The 17,849-nt window shown below is 59.2% G+C and overlaps 1 protein-coding gene across 1 annotated transcript in view; it reads right to left on the bottom strand.

Moving 5' to 3' along the window:
- The window catches only part of MYO18B (myosin XVIIIB), a 56,161-nt gene extending 42,622 nt beyond the window's left edge, over nucleotides 1–13,539 (bottom strand). The window contains exons 1-13 of the mRNA XM_034068431.1: nucleotides 13,503–13,539; nucleotides 12,714–12,868; nucleotides 11,332–12,261; nucleotides 11,131–11,197; nucleotides 10,834–10,946; nucleotides 10,548–10,718; nucleotides 9,632–9,827; nucleotides 8,687–8,829; nucleotides 7,699–7,799; nucleotides 7,106–7,169; nucleotides 6,102–6,246; nucleotides 1,509–1,679; nucleotides 699–789 (exon numbers count right to left, since the gene is read on the bottom strand). Coding sequence (XP_033924322.1) covers nucleotides 699–789; nucleotides 1,509–1,679; nucleotides 6,102–6,246; nucleotides 7,106–7,169; nucleotides 7,699–7,799; nucleotides 8,687–8,829; nucleotides 9,632–9,827; nucleotides 10,548–10,718; nucleotides 10,834–10,946; nucleotides 11,131–11,197; nucleotides 11,332–12,261; nucleotides 12,714–12,868; nucleotides 13,503–13,539 — 2,384 coding nt within the window. The remainder of the gene's footprint in view (nucleotides 1–698; nucleotides 790–1,508; nucleotides 1,680–6,101; nucleotides 6,247–7,105; nucleotides 7,170–7,698; nucleotides 7,800–8,686; nucleotides 8,830–9,631; nucleotides 9,828–10,547; nucleotides 10,719–10,833; nucleotides 10,947–11,130; nucleotides 11,198–11,331; nucleotides 12,262–12,713; nucleotides 12,869–13,502) is intronic.
- Nucleotides 13,540–17,849: the final 4,310 nt, after the last annotated feature.

Here is a 17,849-nt window from a genome sequence, read left to right on the forward strand (position 1 = left end):
TGTACAGCACCTGAGCAGATACATCAGCCCACAGAGGATGAACTTCCCATCCTGGCTCTCCAGATGGAAATAAGCCCCCGGGGCAGAGGTAGGAGCTGCCTGCTTGGCCACACCAGCACAGGGATGCAGCTGCAGCTCCCAGGGCTCCTTGGCAGCTACTTGGGTACCAGAGCCTCACACTAACACCTCAGTTCTCCCCTGTGATGGAGCAACTTCCAGCATGCAGCTGCAGGGCTCACAGCAGGGTTCCTGGACTGGTTTGCTGCTCTGCCTGTACTGGTAACCTTGATTTCAGTCTGCAAAGTCACATCTATTATTAATAGGAAGCTGGGCTGCTCCTCTCAGCACCGTGGTGCCCTACCCAGGATGTCTGCTCGTGGCACAGCTTAGAAGCTGCAGCAGGAGAGGGGCCAGGTCTCTGTGCCAGGCTGCACATGCTGGGAAGAGGACTGGGACACGTGGTGCCCTGTGCAACACCCGCTGCAGACACTGATGCTCCGAAGGGCCCTTTTGTCCCCAGTGCGAAGCTCAGCCCTCAGAAGACCCAAGCACAGAGCATCTCCCATATGGACATCTCCGTATCACTTCCTTTCTGAGCAGGCAGCAGTTGCCAGCTCCCTGGAGACCCCCAGGGAAGGCTCCTCTTGAGCAGCCCCTGAAGAAGGAGCCATCACCCGCAGCATCCGGCAGCTCTGTACCTGTTGATCAGGGAGACGATTGCACCAAAGAGCTCCTCATAGAGACCTGAAGCCATCCCCTCCACACACTCCACACCTGTCATCTTTGGCCCTGGCACAGGCAGAGAGGAGACAAAGACACACCATCTGTTTGCAGCACATACTGAGCCTGGCCGGTAGCAGCACCAAGCACAGCATCACTTGCTCACACAATCACTGTGTGTCACCCACCTGCTTCCAGCTCCCCCCATACCTCCTGCCTAACGTGCATTGAGGAGAGAAAACTATTGCCATGTTAAAGGCCAGTTCTTGCTTTTATCAGAATAACTTGTGGGGGCCTGGCTGTAATTCTACTGCTGAGGATGAGTTGGGTGTGGAAAGGTTCACCTTAAACCTGGGCATATCTCACATGCTGGATCTGCCTTGGAATTAGATTATTGTATTACTAGCTCGAGGTTTATAGCAGCTCAGGAGCAGTTTGTCCTGCTGGGGACGTTCCAGGAGATGGGTGCCCACAGCACAACACCAGTACAGCTTCATTTGTGGGCAGGGAAAATGAGCCCACCCTGCTGCCCTCCTGGTTTGGGGTTTTCCCTCCCTTTCCTAGGAAGAACCAGCCACATCCCTTGTGTGTCAGGGGCACTATCAGAGCTCACCTGACTTTCATGGAGCGACCCACAGAGCCCGTGAGCAGTTAAATCATCATGGACACACTTAAACGGACCTCACTGCCCGCACAGAACAGGGGCGCTTCCCCGCTGCAGCCCCCTCCTCCCGCACAGGGAGCTCCCATCACCCGCAAGCGAAGCGCAGCGGCGGCAGCGCCGGTACCTGCGGGGCTGTCCTGCGGCGGGGGCAGGCGGCGGCCCCGAGCCGTGACCTGCGCCAGGATGTGCTGCAGGTGATGCTTGAAGGTGGCCGTGCTCAGCTCCTCCGGGTCGCAGCCCAGCGCAGCCGCCGCGCTGACCGCGGACTCGAACCTCAGGAACTGCTTCCTGCCCGCTGCGGAGGGGATGGGGCAGGATGGGATCAGCAGAGCCGGCTGCGGACCCCCCGCCTGCCCCGTCAGAGACCCCACAGGGGGGTGGAGGTGCAGGACCAGCGCTCCCCGGCTTCCCCCCGTCCGCCAAGGAGGCTGGATCAGCCCTTTCCTCACATCCTCTCGTTCAAGGATGCTGAGGCGCTGGCACAGGGTGCCCAGAGGAGCTGTGGCTGCCCCATCCCTGGCAGTGCTCAAGGCCAGGTTGGACACAGGGGCTTGGAGCAGCTGCTCCAGTGGAAGGGGTCCCTGCCTGTGGCAGGGGTTGGGGCTGGAGGAGCTTTAAGGTCGCTCCCAACACAAACCAGGCTGGGATTCTGTGATCCCTAATGGGCAGCTCCAGACCAGGCATTGCCCTCACCAGTGCTCAGAGCAAGGACCCAGCTGATGAGTGCTGAGTCAGCAGGCACGCTTCCTCAGCCTGCCCATTCACTTCCATTTGTTTTATCGTTAAAACATTTGCCCTGCTAATGGGACAAATAAACGAGCCCATTTGTTCTTCCTTATTACCCTGGGAGGGGACAGGGAGACAGAGGCTCCTCCTGGCTTGAATGGTTAATCCATTTGTCCTGCACTAAATTCTCCAGTCTATTCTCTGCTGACCCATTGCCTGATGTATGACATATTAAAGCCTATATATAACAAAGGGAAGAGCTGTGTAACAGCATGATTAAAGAAATCTGCCATTCTGGCTGCATTTCCCCGACTGCTTGCAATAAAGATGTCAGAGCACTGAACAGATAGCACCATAATGCAGGAGACAGCCCGCCTGGACCAGGGCTGGGCTGTGACCACATGAAGATGCACCATTAACAGGATCTCCACGCACTTCCCAGACCCCCCAGTCCCCAGCAGCCAACCAGGCTCCAGCCAGGACTCAGCTATTCCCAGTGTTTTCTGCTCCTGCTTCCCTGGCTCTGAACCCTGGACCATGGCCAGGACACAGAGGAAAAGCTGCTCCCATACTGAGCAGATGCACTGGGGTGCAGACCCCCCCAGCATCCCACTGCCCACAGGCCTGGATCTCTTCCCTGCTCCCTACAAAGCACAGTTCCCAGAAAACCTCCTCATTTTGCAGACCTGGGCAGCAGAACATGGAGCTCTGCCCAATTCATGCTCCAACCGGGATCCATCTGCCCTGGGACACAAATCATCCTGCCTAAATCCTCTGGCCTGGGGAAAAGATACCCTAAGGACATCCCACAGTGAACAGGGCCTAGAATCAGCTAGGATGGAAAAGACCTTTAAGATCATCAGGTCCAACCATTACCAACCAGGGTTGTGATTGGATGGTCACTGTGCCGTGATCCAGGCCCTGGAGACTGCATCACCTTGGGTGGGGTATTTCCCAGGAAGCCATCAGGCTCCATCAGGACAAAACTGTTGCTCCTGAGCTCCAGGACAAAGAGCCACCATCCTGCCAACACCACATTGGCTGCACTTCCCTCTACAGCAGGAAAAGCCACGTGCTGAAAAGCAAAAGGCTTTAACAGAGAGAGAAAAACGATCAAGATCGAGAGGGCAGCCCCAGTGCAATCCTTTCCAGGAGGCATTTTGATGAAGGATGCAGGGAAGCAGAGGAGCTCTTCCCGCAGCAGTGAGGTGGCCTTTCACTCACCCGCAGCACCGAGCTGTGGCACAGCAGTGATTTAACCACAGCCAAGGCCACGGCTCGGTGCCAGCACCAGGACAGCCACTCTGTGAGGGACAGCAAAGCTACAGCAGGGGCAGAGGCTCTCCATTGGCATCCTGCTCCCTCCTCTCACAGAATCATGGAATTGTTTGGGATCCTTTGAGAGCAAAGTGTCATTTCCATATCAGTTCAGGAAAGGTCATTACATCTTGGAGGCTGCAAAGCAGCAGAAATAATGCAGGTCCAACTCTTTCTCCTTAGCTCTGGTGAGGAAGCAGTAAGTCACCGAGTCCACTCCTGATAGACATCTGTGCTCAGGAAGCTGCATAATCACTGCCCCTTGGATCCTGCCGGTGCTGATCCTGTCTGTGCTCTCCCTCTCACATCGTGGTGGACATTCCCATTACAAGACCTGGCTAAATGGCTTCCAGCCTTCTGGAACACTCACAGGGTGTTCAATGGGGTTGAGAAACAGCAGGGCACTGTGCACCAGCACATGGGACACAGGCTCAGCCCCTCCTGCTCCATCCCCCTCCTGCACATCTGCCTTCATGGTTTCCAAGGGGTTTCCAAGGGGCTCAGGATGCTGGGTTTGTGGCTGTGTCAGAGCATGTTGGGGTTTGGGGTAACCACACTTGATGCCAACCACAGCACTGGGAGGGCTCTAATGACTTGCCAGCACTGGAAACCCAATTCCCTCTCTGAAAGGCACACGGTGGGAAGCCTGCAGGAAGCAGGGAGCCAAGATGCTCTATTGTTATAACAGTCAGCAGAACAGACAGCTTGAGAGCAAGCTGAATGCTAACCCCCCTGCACCCAAACCCTCCCTCCCGGTTAAAGAGGCAGAGAATGACTGAAATATGCCATGTTCTGCAGCTACAAAGGGTCTGGGAGCACTCAGGTGAATGGGGACCGCAATGCCCTGCTGGCCCCTGGCTGCATCCATGCAAAAACCCAGCTCAAACACAACTCAACGGGAGTCAGTGACACCGGGATGGAGCCGGCCTTTGAAACACAACCTTTTCTTCTCCGTGTTTTTCTACCTGCAGATGTGTTTTCCACCTCAGGCAGAGGGGGGTGATGCTGTTCCCCTCCTGTTTCATTCCTGCACAACCCAATCTGCAATGAGGGGACAGCCATCAGCATCAGCTGCGGTGTGGCCACGGTGCCAGGGCTGGTGGTGGCCGTGGTACCCGGCTGCGCTGCTCAATGCCAGTGAAGCCCCAGCGATGAGGCTCCCTTGGGTGAGATTTCAAAGAGAGCATTTGGAACATACAGCTTCAAAGCGCATGAGAGGGGAAGGGAAGAGATGGCTATCAGGAGAGAGGTTTAACCACATTAAAAGAGTTATCGCCCCCACTGAGGCTTTTGCTCTATGCAGCTTTGATCCATTTTTTATCCATATTTCCTTTCATTTCTCCCCTTTTGTTGAAACACGATGGGGGAATCAATACCAGAGCGAGTGATGCTGCGACATGCTCTGGTTGTTAATCCTGTACCTGAGTGCCTGAAAGCCACAGCCCTGCCTGGGCCTGCTATTAACATCCATGTTTGTGCTGGAGCAATTGTGACCAGGTTTGTTGAATGCAGCCCCCAGTGCGCTCCCTGGATGAGTGATGGGATGATGGGGATGGAATATTCGGGACCTTAATGCAAAGCAGCTCAGCAAACCCTCAGCAGCCAATAGTGACCATTCCCCTCTGCCTTGGAGCTGACACACAGGTCCCAAAACCTGCTCTCCTGGAAACCCTGGGGGCAGGAGGGCTTTGATCCCTTTGCCAAGAGCCTCATCCCACACTTCAGCCTGAGACAGCAGGGTCATAATGTGCAAGTTGGAAGGAAGTTAGGGGAGATGGAGATGGGGAAAGAGAACACCAGAGAGAAGGGGAAAGAGAACTCACGTTAAGTGACAACAACATTCATCCCTTTAAAATAATTAATATATGATTAATAGCATAAATTACCATAAGATGTGTTATGACATGTTGCAGAGATGTTTATAAATGTCTACGGTTTAGTTTATAGCAGCCTTTATGCAGCCTTCATAAACTGAAGTGCATAAATCAATGTGGCTGCCTCTAAAATGGGTTTGAGTACATCTTAAAATAATTTATAAGGGATGAGGCAGTTTCTATACAACCTGTATTAACAAAGTCTTTATAAATACAATTTTCATCCAGACTCATCCTATAATTCAGTTACTGTATTAGGCAGCCAGGAGATTATAGAATCATTGCTACCTGAAGCTGTCCCTTCATAATGTCACCGGGGACAACGTGCAAACAAATGAGTTCATCAATTCACAGCCTGGTTTGGGTTGAAGGGACCTTAAAGCTCCTCCAGCTCCAACCCCTGCCATGGGCAGGGACCCCTTCCACTGGAGCAGCTGCTCCAAGCCCCTGTGTTCAACCTGGCCTTGAACATTGCCAGGGATGGGGCAGACACAGCTCCTCTGGGCACCTTGTTCCAATGAGTTACCTCCCCCAGTCACAAGGCAACACCTTGCAGCTCCTGTCCTGTCCCACACAGCCGGGGCATGGACCAGCTCCAGAATCCCCCATGGGCAGGACACCAGCGCCGAGCATCACCCAGCTCCTCCATGGGCAGCCACCACGGGCATGCAGCAGCCTCTGGGTGAGCATCACCCCCGCACACCTCACCTTGGATCCCAGAACTGAACATCACAGGGACCTGCTCCCTCCTCGGACCCTTAAACAAGGTGCAGGGGAAGCAGGGGCAGGAGCCCGCTCACCTTTGCAGGCACCGGCGGCTCCCAGGTGGTAGATGCCGGCTAGGACACGCCACACGGCTGCCTGCTCCTCCTCGGTGATGCCCAATGTGCCCATGGCCACCTGGAGCTGGGCGAACGCTGCCGAGGCTTTCTGCTTCTCCTCGGGCTGCAGGGGAGCAGATGGGGGGGGGGGGGGAGATGTCACTGCCTCTGCCAGAGCATCGCAGAACAGGGGATATGGGGGAGCACAATGGGGCGGGTGGAAACTGTGTGGCCAGCAGGACAATGAGGCTTCCATGGAGAAGCAGAGGCAGGGATAGTGCTCATCTTGTCCCTTTTGCAGACCATGCACTCCCCAGACTGAAGAGATGCTGCCTGGCTCCTGCTGACCCTCTGCATCCCAGCAGGAAACCCCTCCATGCTGGGATGGGGAACCCACAGGAATGGGGTATCATGGTACCTCACTGTGCTCTGCACAGGAACTGCTGCTCCAACAGCCAATCCCTTTGGCCACTGGACTGGAGCAGGAGCTCCCTGATGAAGACTGAGTATTGAATCCATCACTGAATGATGTAACTGCAAATTGCTGCCATGCATCGTGGTGCTTTGGCACAATCTGCCTGATCTCTGCTAACAGCTCAGACTAATGAGGGGCTGGGAATCAATGCTGGCACTTTAAGCCCCTAAAAATCACATTCTGGGCTCTCCAAAGGGTGCATTCCCCCACCCAGGAGCTGCTGCTGCAGGGAAACGTCAGGGGCTGTTGGTCCTGGATCACAGGATCTGTCCCTGGGATGGATGGGGGGATCCAAACCCAAGTGCAGATCCCAGGCAGTGGTACCCCAGTCCCAGCAGCTCCCGTGGGGCAGACACATCCTCACACCCCAACACTCTCCATGTGCCCAGCACCATCCCGAGTCACCCATCAGCTGAGGACCCAGCGCATCCTCTGTCCGGGGTGATGAAGAGCACACACTTGCAGCATCCCACTGCAGGCAGTGTGTGGCTCCAGTGTTTCCCCTCACCTTTGTGAATGGCTTGATCCCAAAGGAATTGTTCTCAGACACCTGGTGCAAGTGCAGCGTTGTCCTGGAAGCAGTAACAGAAGACAACAGTCAAGCTCCCTCCTTGTCTGCTCCAGCACTCCCCAAACCCCTGCCTGCTCCTTGGGGACACCCACAGAGCCCCTTTACCAGCAGCATCCCAGGGTCCTTGATGGGAGCGCTGCCATGGGTCTGCCCACACAGGGGTTGGAGCCAGCACCAGACACATCAGGACCCTTTTTTGTCCAGGGTAGCCTGGGGACATGGAGCTTTGGGGGAAAACCAGGGAAAGGGACCTCTATTTGATCAGTCCAATTTTGGTTCTAGTGAAAGGGCATAAAAGGCAGTAGAAAACACCCATTTCCTAGAAAATCTCTAATATACATGTGTAAAATCCTTGCAGCATCACTAATGGGACCACTCTCACATGCTCTATCAGGGGGGTCTCAAAAACCACACTGCTGGAGCCAACTTGGTTATAGACCATGGGGAGCCCCTTGCCAGTGGGGAACCCATCAGCTGAGCACCCAGGCACTGAGCGGAGCCACCCGAGCCCATGGGACCCTCACACCCACCTCTGTGCTGCATCCAGCCCCGCCAGCATCAGGGGGAAGACGTTGAAGCTGCTCTCTCCGGGGGGCTGCTGGGCAACACGGCCCCGCTCCAGCAGCAGGGTCTGGGGAGGGAGCGGAGGCAGGGGTCAGGGACAGCCCCAGGGCAGGCAGGAGGGGGCAGTGGCACCCAGGGACATGGAGATGCTGTCAAGGGCTGGATTTCCCCTTGCAGGGCCGTGATTGGCTTTGGGTGCTGTGCACTGCAGGGTGTGCAGGCAAGAGCTGGATTGTGTCCCAGGCGCGCATCAAGGGGCAACGTTTCAGTGCATGGATGCAGCACCCACAAGGCTCTCCCCATCTCTGGAGGTCTGGGCTGTGTGATGGACTTAGCAAAGAGGCTACAGTCTCCAGCTAAGCCATTGCCTGAGCTTGAGGGGAGGCTGGATCAGCCTTCAGCCTTGTCAGCTTGTTCCAGGCCAGCACTGATACCAGGAACAAGTCCTTGCAGAGCTGGGACTCCCCTCTCGGATTGTCCCATCCTCCCACCAGCACCTCAGGGTGGTCCAAAGAGCAAACACAGAGAGATTCAGCAGTGGGCAGACTCAGTGCTCCCAGCATGGGAAGCCCTGGTACTCCCCACAGCAGACACCAGCTCAAGCCCCTTCCTCCATCAGTCGAGGCCCCAGCACCAATGATTCAAGTGCCTCTGCATCACAGCCCTGATGGTGGGAAGAGCCCTCGGAGGCTCCAGGCTGATGTGGAAGGTGCTGCTATTGAAATGCTGAATTCTGCATCACTCCAGCCCTGTTCTGCTCTCCCTGCCTGGGGACGGGTGATGTGCTGCAAGCACCACTCACACCACTGACAGGGCTCCTGCTCAGCTGCGGTTAGGTGCAGCTCTGGTCCAGCAGGAGCAGCAGAGCTGAGCATCACTGCCTGCCCCATCCCAAGGACCCCGGGTTCAGCCACAGCCCTCCCATCTCATCAGGCAGCAAGGTCCATGGTGTACCTGGAGGTGAGCAGCCGTTATCTGGCCAATGGCACTGAAATCCAGCGACAGGACCATGGAGAAGCGCGTGGAGCTGCTGCTGTGGCCGGTGGTCACCGACCCGAAGGCTCCCAGCACTGTGAACATCGCCTGGATCTTCTCCACTGCAAAACCAGCAGCGGCAGCCCCCTGAGCCATCCCGATGGCTGCAGCGCTGCATTGCTGTGGTGCTCACCAGGAGAGACCCAGACCATGCTGCTGCTGCACCAGCGCAGCCTCAGGCTGCAAACAGACACTGATGGAGGCTTCTTCCCCTGCCTGCATAGGACCAGCCAGGCATGGGGTCAGCATCCTGCACCATGGGAACATGGTGAGATGGGGATGTGCCTATAGCAGCGCACTGCTCCAGGCCATTCGCCGCCCCTTGCTGCAGGAGCACAGTGTACCCAGTCCTCCGAAACCCGAAGCTGCCCTCTAACACTACTGATTGCAGAGCAGTGCTTCCCCTCGCGTCACCGGTAACTTGATCAGGTGGGAACAGCGCTGCCCCAAGCACACCACTAATTCCCTCCTGGTGCCTGCCCTGCTCTGTATCAAAATAGTAAATGTGTTGGGTCTGGGATGCAGCAGCACCTGCAGCCCTGCCAGCCCGTGCTGCACTCTCACCGGCTGCTTGGGAGCCACCCCAAGGGCATGAATCACACCAGGAATGGGTCAGACAGAGGCCAGCAGATGGAAATAGCATCCCCTTCGTGTCTGCTGCTCTCCATAGCCTGCAGCCTCTGCCCAGCATCCCACAGCCTCTGCCCAGCATCCCACAGCCTCTGCCCAGCATCCCGCAGCCTCTGCCCAGCATCCCGCAGCCTCTGCCCAGCATCCCACAGCCTCTGCCCAGCATCCCGCAGCCTCTGCTCAGCATCCCGCAGCCTCTGCCCAGCATCCCGCAGTGGGACTTGGAGTTTGTACCTGAGACTCTGCCATCCATGCTGCCCGCAGAGCCCACCAGGAACTCCACAGCCTTCCGACAGCATGAGGTCCTGCCAGCCCCACTGCGTCCGAGGGGAATGATGGCCTGGTCCTGGCGCTGCAGCAGCAGGTTCCTGTAGGCTCGCTGTGCCACCGAGCAGATGTGGGGGGGCATGTCCCGCTTCCCCTTGAGTGCCTGCGGGAGGGGGACAGCACAGCCCAAACCAGGCTTCTTACACAGGAAATCCTGACAGCATTCACACTCAGGGGGATGGTTTCTCCCCAGGGTGCAAAACCCCACGAGATTCCCAGAGGAAAGGGAAATGTCACCCAGCCTCTCCAGTCTGGCCTTCCCACACTAGTACCAGAGAAATGGTTGGGAACTGACCCAGGGAAACAGCAGGAAAACCAACTCCAACTTGCTCATGAGCAATGGTTCTGAGCATCCCTGATCCCAAGTGTCTTCAGAGCATCCCCAGGCCCAAATATCCCCAGAGCACTTCCCCACCCTAGGCATCCCTTGTCCTGAGTATCCTCAGAGCATCTCCAGCCTGGAGCATCTATTGTCTCAAGTGTTCTCAGAGCATCCTCCAGCCCAAGCATCCCTTGTTTCAAGTGTCCTCAGCGCATCCCCTCTCTGAGCATCCCAATCCCCAGTATCCTCAGCACATCCCCTCTCTGAGCATCCCTTATCCCCAGTATCCTCAGCACATCCCCTCTGAGCATCCCAATCCCCAGTATCCTCAGCTCATCCCCTCTCTGAGCATCCCAATCCCCAGTATCCTCAGCACATCCCCTCTCCGTGCATCCCTTATCCCGAGCGCCCTCAGCACATCCCCGGCCCCGGCAGCAGCAGTCGCACGGTGCCACCTGCCGGCCCCTCCGCGTCCGCTGGGGCTGCGGTGTCGGCGCTCACCCTGCCCGCGGTGCCGGTGCCGCTGTCCCGGATGGACACCAGGCTGTGCCCGGCGAAGGTGCAGGGCAGGCGGGCTCGGTAGCGCTGCTGCAGCGTGTGCATGATGCTGCAGGGGTTGAGGCTGAGGAGCGCGGACAGGTCCTCGGCCAGGTCCAGGCTGGGGGGGTTGCTCTGCAGGAAGAGAGATGGAGCCCCCCCCTCGAGCAACGCACCGGGGCTCGGGCTGTGCCGGGCCCCTCGGGCACGTCAGCCGGGGCGATGCCCGAGCCCTGGCTCCCGTCCTCACCCTCTGCACGCTGTCCTCGTCCACCTCGGTGATGCTGCCGTCCACATCCCGGCGCACCCGCACCCTCCCCGCCGGCAGCTCCGGTGTCCCCACGTCCGGCTTCAACTGCGTGGCTGCAATGAGAGGCCCGTGAGGCCCCCGGTGCGGTACAATGAAGGGGGTTGCATTGTGGGGGCTGCAGAGGGGCCTTCTCCAATGGGACATGGAGCAGCACCCAGTGCCCACCCTGCTCCCAGTCACAGCCAGGCTGGAGACACCTCTTAGTGCTGAAAAGTGAGGGCAAAGGAAGGCATTTACCGAGCGTGAATCCATCCTCCTGGACAAGCCAGACCTTCTCCGCTTCATACCAGACATCCTTAGGAGCCTGCAGGGAGGAGAGAAGGGAATCCTGCAGGAACCAGTGGAAACTGCACTGGACAAACTGCATCTGCCCCTGGACAGCAGCAGGAGCCCTGCGCTCCAATGCCTGCCTGGCCTGGCAGGTCCTCGGTACCTTACCTGGTCCTTGTCCGTGCTCTCGCCTGTCTCTTTGCTCTCTCCTGGTGACTTTTTCCCTTCTGCCAGCTCTTCCTTCACCTTCCCCACCTCCTTTGCCACATCTTTGGACTTCTCGGTCCCTCCTGGCTCCTCCTTGGGCCCCTCTGACTTGTCCGCAGTTTTTCCAGGCTTTTTGATTTCCCTTGGCTCCTTCTTCCCATCTCCAACATCTTTCTTCATCTTCTCTGGCTCTTTCCTGCCCAGCCCCAGCTCCCTTTGGGCTCCTGCCTTGGCCGGAGGCTCTGTGGGGCTCAGGGGTGCCCCCTTCTCCTTCTCGGTGCTCTCAGGGTCCTTGGCCGTGTCCCCCACTTTTGCTGGGGCTTTACTGGAGCACTGGGAGCCCTTGCTGGGCGCAGGGGCTGGAGGCAGGGGGCTGCCTCCTGGGCAGGGGTCCTTGGGGCTCTTCTTGAGGCCCAGAGGCTTCACTGCCTTAGGAGCCTCAGGGCGAGGGCTCTCTGCTGGCTTGGGGGCAGCCGGTGGGGGGGTCAGAGCCTGGGGGCTCTTCTTGAGGCCCAACGGCTTCACCGCCTTTGGAGCCTCTGGCCGAGGAGTCTCTGCTGGTTTGGGGGCAGCCGCTGGGGGGGTCAGAGCCTGGGGGCTGCCCCCTGGCTGGGGGTCCTTGGGGCTCCTCTTGGGGCACAGCGGCTGCGTTGCTTTGGGAGCCTCCAGCCCAGGGGTCTCCGTTGGCTTTGGGGCTGCTGCTGTGGGGCTGGGTGCTGGGGATGGGGCTTTGCTGGTGCTGGGCCCTGGTGCAGCCCTCCCGGGTGTGGGGGGGGTCACCCCCTTGCCCCCTGGCCCCTCTCCCTGCAGCCCGTTGGGCAGCTGCCGCCTGTCCTTGGTCCCCTCTGCTCCGGTGACACCAGCTCCGGCCCCACTGTCTGCTGCCACGGGCTGCAAGTGAAGGAGGGGAGCGGGGTCCGACAGGGACAGGGACAAGGACCCAACCCAGCCCCACGAGGGATGCTTGTGCCAAGCACAGCCCGGCTGGACACAGAGCCCAGCCCTGACCTGCTCGCTCCAGGCTCAGCCGATGGCTGCGGGTGCCTGCATGGACCCAGCTGCATGGGAGCAGTCGGTATCATCCCATCCTCCTCCCGCTTGGCCACTTCCCGAGTCACCACATGGTGCCAGGCCCAGGGACATCCCTTCCAGCTGAGCCAGAGCCTCCTGCTCTGCTTAACCACTCACCTTCCAATCAAGGCAGTCAAGAGCCCCAAGTTGATTTACACTTGAGGCCCTGGCATCCAACCCCAAAACCACCTCAGGCTTCTGCCCCACAGCCCCCAGTCCCCAAGGACCTGGGCACAGACAGGGACACCCCTTGGTACCAGGGCTCCTCTCACCTCCTCTTTGCCGCTCCCCTTTTCCTTCCTCAGCTTGGCAGCCTTGGCCTCCTTCTCAGTCTCCCTCACGAGCTGCTTGATGAACCCCCCGGGGATGACCGACAGAAGCAGGGGGGGAGCAGCAGGGGGTGGGCCCCGGTCCTCGTCCCGGATCTGTTTGCAGGGGCAGAGGCTGGTTACAGGCACGGACAGGGATGGGATCCCCAGCAAAGCCAACCCCATTGGCAGCAGCACAGGCACGGAGCCGAGCACCAGCTGCAGGATGCAGGATGCTGGTGATGCCGTGAGCCCCCTGTGAGCACTGGACTGTGGTGAGCAGCAGCAGAAGCACTCAGAAGCCCTGCAGGGCAGCACCAGGTTCCCACACACCAGCTGTGGCTGTGCTGCCAGCTCTGCCCAGCACCAGCAGCACCAGCACAGCCATGGCAGGAACCATCCCAGCTGCAGTGAGTCCAGAAGCAGTTCCCAGCATCACTGCAGCCACATGCGGGTCCCTCCATGCCGGGCCCAAGCTGAACCCCGTTTCCTGCAGCTCCCACAGCACCGGCTCCCCCAGCACCAAACCTGCAGAGCCCTGCCCCAAACCGCAGCAGAGATGCTCTAATCAGACCATTGAGGCTGCAATGGTGCCAGGGCCTGCAGGACACAGCATGAGCGATGTGCCCTGGAGCTGCAGGGACACCAACCCTGGAGCCATGCGGGCTATGGCTGCAGTGCGTCCCCCACCCAGCACCCTACGAGCATCCAGCCCCAAACACCACTGGTACCACCCCGGATCAGGACTTCCCTTCTGCTCCCAGAGCGCCAGACGTGAGGAGATGGCCATGCTGGCGAGTGATGGGGCTGTATGGAGAGCCACGGGCAGAGAGAGACAGAGTTAGCCAGGGGCTACCACTGGCCATGCGGCCATGCTCAGGGCTGTTCACTGAAGGGACAGGGCTTTGGTGTGCTGGGGTGGGCACAGCCATGAGCAGCCGCATCCAGCCCCTGCCATGGCACAGGGAGGTGATGGCACAAGGTGCTGGTGGCACCGGGGCGGTGCTGGTGGCACCGGGGCGGTGCTGGGGCCCCGCTGCCCTGGGCTGGGTGGCTCTGGTGGCTCTGGGCGGCTGCAGGAGCCAGCCCCTGCCCCGCTTTGGGCTGACCCCGGCTTCACCTGTCGAGATCATTCATGCACCGAGCGGGTCGGGGCTCGTCCGGCCCAGCCGCTCGCTCCAGCAGCCGCATCTCCTTGTACAGTAAAGGGCAGGAGCGCCAGGAGCGCCAGGAGCCGGGTCAGGAATGTCATCTGCTCCTGGGGCAGCGGCCCCGGGTGCCACGAGCCCTGGATGCCAGTGGGGACAGGCACTGCCCCAGCGCTGTGCCCCCGGCCACGGGATAGAACCGAACCCACACAGCGCGGCCGGAGCCCGGAGGGTGCCTGCGGGAGCCCAACAGCACCCGGGGCTGGAGCCTCAGTCCTGCTCCACACGGGGGGAAACTGAGGCACGGAGGGGAAGGTGGCTCCGCCAAGCACACAGCAGGGCACGACTGGGGGCTGGGGACCGGGACCAGCACCAGCACCAGCACCATCCCGGCTCCCCCGCTCAGGGATGCGGCCCCATGCGGGTCTGGTCCCCAAGCGGGAGCCGGCTGGGGCCTTCCTCCTGCTGGCACCCAGGACCCGCTGCCACCTCGGTGGGGGCCGAGATCCGAGTTCCCCAACCACCCCCCGCACAGGGCAGGAGGCACCGTCCCCATTCCCATCCCTGCTCCCACCGCAGCGCTCCCCGGCACACAACGGCCGGAGCCGCCGCTATCTCCGTCCATTCCCACCTAAAAATAACCAGGAACGCGGAGGGGCCTCGGCCCGTGCCCCACAGCGGCCCCCGAGCCCCACACCGGCCCCCGACCCGCACCGGAGCCCCCCGAGACCCCTGTACCTGGCAGCGGCGGCGGCACCGGGACCGAGCACGGGGAGCGCGGCCGGACGGGACGGGGAGGGGCGGGAGCGGCGCCTCCCCCCGCGGCAGCTGAGCTGCCCCACGTGTCCTGCTAAAAATACCCCCTCGACAGCGGACGGGAACGCGGCCCCCCCCCCACCCCCGAGCCCCGCACTCCTGAGGCTGCAGCCGCGTCCCTCCCGTCGAGGGTCTGCAGCAGCGGGGAACTGCTCTGGGCTGATGTGGCTGCCCCATCCCTGGCAGTGCTCAAGGCCAGGTTGGACACAGGGGCTTGGAGCAGCTGCTCCAGTGGAAGGGGTCCCTGCCTGGGGCAGGGGTTGGGGCTGGAGGAGCTTTAAGGTCCCTTCGACCCAAATCAGTTTGTGGTTCTGTGACATGAGCCAGGCCTGGGGGCTCTGCTGCTGCAGGACAGGACCCCGGGATGTCCCCTTGGTCAGGGTGCAGACATTGGGCTCCTGGAGCACCCGGCTCTTCACATCCTGATATGGGGAGAATCAGCTGGGGAGGGACCTGAGAGCAGGGCCCAAAATAGCCTCCAGTCAATGGAAAGAAGCCACCGCGGCGCTAACGGCAGCGCCATCAGCAGCACGGGCAGGGAGCAGGCAGGGAGCAGGCAGGGACCCAGGGTCCATGGCCCCATCGTTCCCAGCCTCACCTCCCCGCCGACCTCTGCCAGGGACAGAGCAGTGGAAGTGCCACCAGATGACCCCACAGTGACCATCAGGATCCATGTGCCATCCCCCACCAGCATCCACCTCTCAGCCTGGGGCTCAGGCCAAAGCCGACCTGCAAAGGCAAAACCCAACCACCTCTGCTCAGCATCCCCCCCCAGAGCTCCCTGGATGTGCCCAGGGCATCAGCACCAGCACCTGGGGAAGCTGTTAGGAAAGGAGGTAACTGCCGGTCTGCAGCTCCCTGGCAGGAGGCTGAGCTGCTCCACTTCCACCCCAGAGCAGGATGAGGCCCTGCAGTTTCAGCTCATCCTTCCCATGATCCTTGATGGCACCACAGCCATGCGGGAGCCCCTGCAGGGCTCATGGCTGGACATGAGCTCTTTGGAAACCTGCTGTTCATCACCCAAAACACACCTCATGTGCCCTGCCAGGGGTTTGTGCTGCTCCATCACACCAGGCCAGACATCACCCCCCAGCACCCTCCTCACCACAGCAGGCACCGTCCCATTGGCAGCCACGAGTGGAAACAGCACCAAGAACCACGGCTCCTCCAGCAAGCAAAGGGCAGGCAGGGATGTGGGGATGCAGGGATCCATCCAGGTGGGCATCAGTGAGACCCAAAGAACCAGGCGGCAGCACACACGCAAAGGACGGTTTTTATTGGGGTTCTCGTGGTATGAGAGCAGTTGCACTGACCAACACACAGAAGCAGCTTAGCTGTGCCAAGAGAATCCTTCTAAAACAGAAGAATGGTGGGATAACCAGGAGTGGCACATCACAAATCCACAGGGACCTGGAGATCACCCCTGGGAGGAGAACCCTGCACGTGCAGCAGCGAACACGGGGCACCCCCTCCTCTGCACAATAAATATGAACAGAGCCAAGTACATAAAACAAAGTGATTCTCATAGATACAATATCTAAAGGTATTTACACACACTGGCTTGTCTGACCATTAAATTACACATTGAAAACAGGTTCTCTTTCAATATAGCTCTTTGAACGACTCGTAGCTACTCATGTGAATCTGCTCCTTTTAGTTTGTCAAGGACCGAATGCAGTCACTGAAACAGTGCTCATAAAACACCTCTCTCAGGATGCTCTCGCTTTATTCTGTTTTTCAGACTCATTTTTAGTTGCCACCTCACCTGCTCTCTCCTCCCTTTTTCCTTAAGGAAAAGTTGCCTGATGCATCTGGGAAAGCCTCTTCCCAGCCCTGCATCCAGGTAAGCAGCAGCTTTGTCTCCTGTTCCAGTCTGGCAACACACCAACTCACACAACCCTGGGTAAATCCTGACCCTGCACCAACAAGCACACACCACCATTCCCAGGTTTTCCAATGAAGTCCTGCATGGGCACACGTGGGGTCTGCAGCACTGGGATCCCAGTTACCCAAGACACCACAATCCCACTGGCATCAGCACAGTTCCGTCCCTGCTGCCGGCGCTCAGCACTGCAGCTCGCTCCTCAGCTCAGGAATACAAACCCATAGGGCAGGAGTGAGGAGGGGAAATGGAAAATGGGGAGCGAAAGTGATGGTGGAAAAGCAGCCACCCCCATCCCAGCACGAGGCAGCCCCAGTGGTGGGGCTGGCACCAGCCCAACCTGCCCCTGGGTTAAGCCACAATGACCACGCGCTTTGGGCTCCACCATGGTGGGAATCAAAGGCAGGAGCTGCAGTGCCTCGAGGACTCCCCAGGCTGCAGGGGCCACGGCTGTGACTATATTTAGCCAGTGAGTTATCCCATGAATTTGGTGCTATTTCTGTCCCCTGCTCGGGAAGGAGCTGCCAGGTTTGGTCACCTACAGCCTGCTCTGGAGCCAGCCCCTGCCCTGGGCAAGCCTCAGGGAGCACAGGGTCCCCTTCCCAACCTCCCTGGGCACAGCCCTGCACCATGCATGGAGGCTCTTCCCTGGCAGGGTGCTGAGGCACTGGCACAGGGTGCCCAGAGAAGCTGTGGCTGCCCCATCCCTGGCAGTGCTCAAGGCCAGGTTGGACACAGGGGCTTGGAGCTGCTCCAGTGGAAGGGGTCCCTGCCCGTGGCAGGGGTTGGGGCTGGAGGAGCTTTAAGGTCCCTTCCAAGACAAATCAGGCTGGGATTCTATGGGCAGACATCTGCCAGGACACCTCCATTGTCTTCAGAGCTCCAGCCAAGTAACTGCCTTGAACCAAGGTCATTCAGAACCAAGTGATGCCCCAAAACAGCAAAAATCCCTTCTGGTGAACACATTTTGCCATCACCGCTGCCAAGCGGCTATCTCTGCCCTGCACAGACCAGCCCGATGACAGCCACTGCTTGAGCGAGCCATGACCAAAGAGCTTTGAAACCTCTTGAGCTGATGCCTGAGCTCTTCTGAACGCCAACTCCTTGCCCCCATTTAAGGTCATTCACTCTCGCCCCTCACCCGGCGCAGACTCACGTGAACACCAGCTTCCTCTCAGGAATGCCAAGGGATAACGGGAAACTGAAACCCAGCAAATCAAGGGGGGGTTCTGCACTTGGACATGGTCCCGACGG

This window comes from Melopsittacus undulatus, chromosome 12, assembly GCF_012275295.1.
Source record: "Melopsittacus undulatus isolate bMelUnd1 chromosome 12, bMelUnd1.mat.Z, whole genome shotgun sequence".
In the NCBI taxonomy this organism is placed as follows: domain Eukaryota; kingdom Metazoa; phylum Chordata; class Aves; order Psittaciformes; family Psittaculidae; genus Melopsittacus; species Melopsittacus undulatus.